The following is a 2734-nucleotide window of genomic DNA, read 5'->3' on the forward strand; positions in this document are numbered from 1 at the left end:
AAGTTGTCTGCATGTTATCTGCTTGTTGGTTCATTCTTGTGTCAGTCACTCTTGAATAGGTCGGCTTATTTCCAACCTTCCTCTGGTCCATCATATTCTTGTACCAGTCAGGGTATCCAACTAGTTCAAAGCATTCCTCCTTCAAGTGCCCCTTCTTCTTGCAGTAATCACACTACAGTCGCTTCTTGTCTGTGATTTGTCCTTTCTTTAAGTTTTTCTGGAATTTCCTTATCTCTTTGATTCAGTGGCTTGTACAGCCATTACCCCTTCACTTTCCAATTCAGTGCCTTCAGAGTTCAACTCCCTTTGTTTTTCAACTTTGTGAACCATTGAGTAGGCTTTCGCAGCAGTTGGCAATGGGTCCATGAGGAGAATCTGATTCTTCACATGGTCATAGATGTCGTTGAGGCCCATAAGAAATTGTATCAACTGGTAGGATGCATTCTTTTCTGACATTTTCTTGCTTGCATCACAAGAACACACAGGTAGAGGGTCCAAAGTATTTAACTCATCCCATAGTTTCTTGAGTCTTGTAAAATATGTTGCAACAGTATCGTTTTTCTGCGAGATAGAGGCGATTTTCCTCTGAATTTGGTATACGAGGGGACCGTTACTTTCCCCAAAACGAGCCTCAAGTTCCACCCACAAGTCCCTGGCAGATTCTGCATATAAAAACGCTTCTGCAATGTCTTTTGATATTGAATTCAATATCCAAGAGACTACCATGTAGTCGTTTTTCTGCCATTGTTCAATGGCTTCTTAGTTCTCCTCCGGTTTTGTGCAGGATCCATCAATGTAGCTTAGTTTTTGCCTTGCCCCAATAGTTATCTTGATGGATCTTGCCCAACACAAGTAGTTTTTTCATTTAATGGTGCAGATACGAGTGATACTCCAGAATGATTATTGGTGCAATCTTTTCTTCTACAGTCATTTTTTCTGTCATGGCTGGTATTGGGAGGACTAAAAATAAGCAATTTCGTAAGTTACTGGAGCTAAACAAAAATGGACATAGTTATCGAACTAAAATTAAAATTAGACATACTTAGCGGACTAAAATAATAATTTTTCCTTATGATATTCATATATAACAACAAACACAAAAGTTAATTTGTTTGCAATTTCGATTGTTAATAAAATATAATACAATTTATATCTCAATATATGATATTAATTAATTCAAATAAATTTAAATAACCAACATTAAATATCAAGTAATTTAATTCACAAATTATATATCCGTGCAACACACGGGTTAATAATTAGTTGTGTCTAAAGTTGTCATCTTATACAATCAGTGACACATTTATAGTGACAACTATTATTTATTGTCACTAGGCCGTCACTATATATAAGTTACTAATTGTATTTAGTGACAACTTTGTGAATATTTTTTTTGTCACTAATTCTTCGTAATAATAACTTTTAAAAATAATAGTAATTATTAAATTATAAATTTTTTTATTATGATAAAATAAATATTTTATCATCTAAATATATAATTAATGACAATATTAATATCTCAATTTTGAAATCTTCTATTTTTTTGTAGTGATATCTTAAAGTGTTTTCTTCTAATCAATTAATAGTATGCCTTTTCTTTTACTAAATCAATTATATATAATACTAATTACATCACCAATACTAATTATAATTATAAATAATTAAGTGATTATCAATTAATAAAAATTTATCCAATTTTTCATTTCTTTGTTTCCGTTGTCAGACAAAGACTACTAAACGACAAGAGTTGACATGCCCATTGATTTCCCGCGCTCCAACTCTTTTTTGTTCTTTCTTTTCTCTGTCTGCTTCTTGGGTATCACAAGAAAACAAACGTGATGCGAAAATCAACGGTCTTGGTTTACCTAAATTTTGATGGTTTACTCTGAGAAAAGAATATATATTATTTGTATTAATTTATTTTTGAAGAAAAATTTAAATACTTAAAAATCAATTAATTAAAAAAAAATATCACATTATATAAAGAGATTTAATAACTTTTTCCTAATCGATATGAAATGGGAGCCTCACGTTCTTCCCCTCAATTCATGTATGAGCTCGTGTAGTGTGAATTGTAGGCGAGTTCTATCCTCTAGCGTGCATGTATTTGGGTATTTGTTTCATTTTATTTATAAATATTATCTCATTTTATGTAAATTTTTGTAATTTATTTGATTTTAATTATTTGTATATTGATCTTAATCTCATTAATGTATTAGTTGAATTGCTATATTACTTAAAAAAAAAAAAAGAATATTAATAGGATCATAGTGTAATACCAATTTTTATAGGCCCATCGCATCCATTCTCAAAACATTAACGGGTTAAATGCAATTTAACTACTTGTGATATATGAAATGAGCAAATATCCCCCTATGAAAAAAAAATATCAAATTACCTCCCCGTGTTTCAAAAAATAAAGCAAATTACCCCCCTATCTATGGTCTATTTTCAAAAAATAGGGAGTAATTTGCTATTTTATTTTTCACAAGGGTTTTTTTGCTCATTTTTCAAATCACAAGGAGATAACTTGCATTTTTCCCAGAAATTAACCATAAGGAGGGAATGATTTATCGATATAGGATGCGAGCCTCACATTCTGTCCCATCCCATTCACGTACGATTTCACAAGTGTGGTCTGAGCTCCGAAGCCAACACTCCCTAATCAAGCGAGAGCGAATCTCAACCTTTAAAAATTTAAAGGGTGTTTGGTGGGAATAAATTGTAGACAAAA

At 31.6% G+C, this 2734-nt stretch overlaps 1 protein-coding gene across 1 annotated transcript; it reads right to left on the reverse strand.

Moving 5' to 3' along the window:
* Positions 229–726, reverse strand: LOC105162772. Its single transcript, XM_011080891.1, has one exon. It carries the CDS (start codon positions 724–726, stop codon positions 229–231), a length of 498 nt encoding a protein of 165 aa, XP_011079193.1.

This window comes from Sesamum indicum, linkage group LG5 (assembly GCF_000512975.1).
Source record: "Sesamum indicum cultivar Zhongzhi No. 13 linkage group LG5, S_indicum_v1.0, whole genome shotgun sequence".
NCBI lineage: Eukaryota > Viridiplantae > Streptophyta > Magnoliopsida > Lamiales > Pedaliaceae > Sesamum > Sesamum indicum.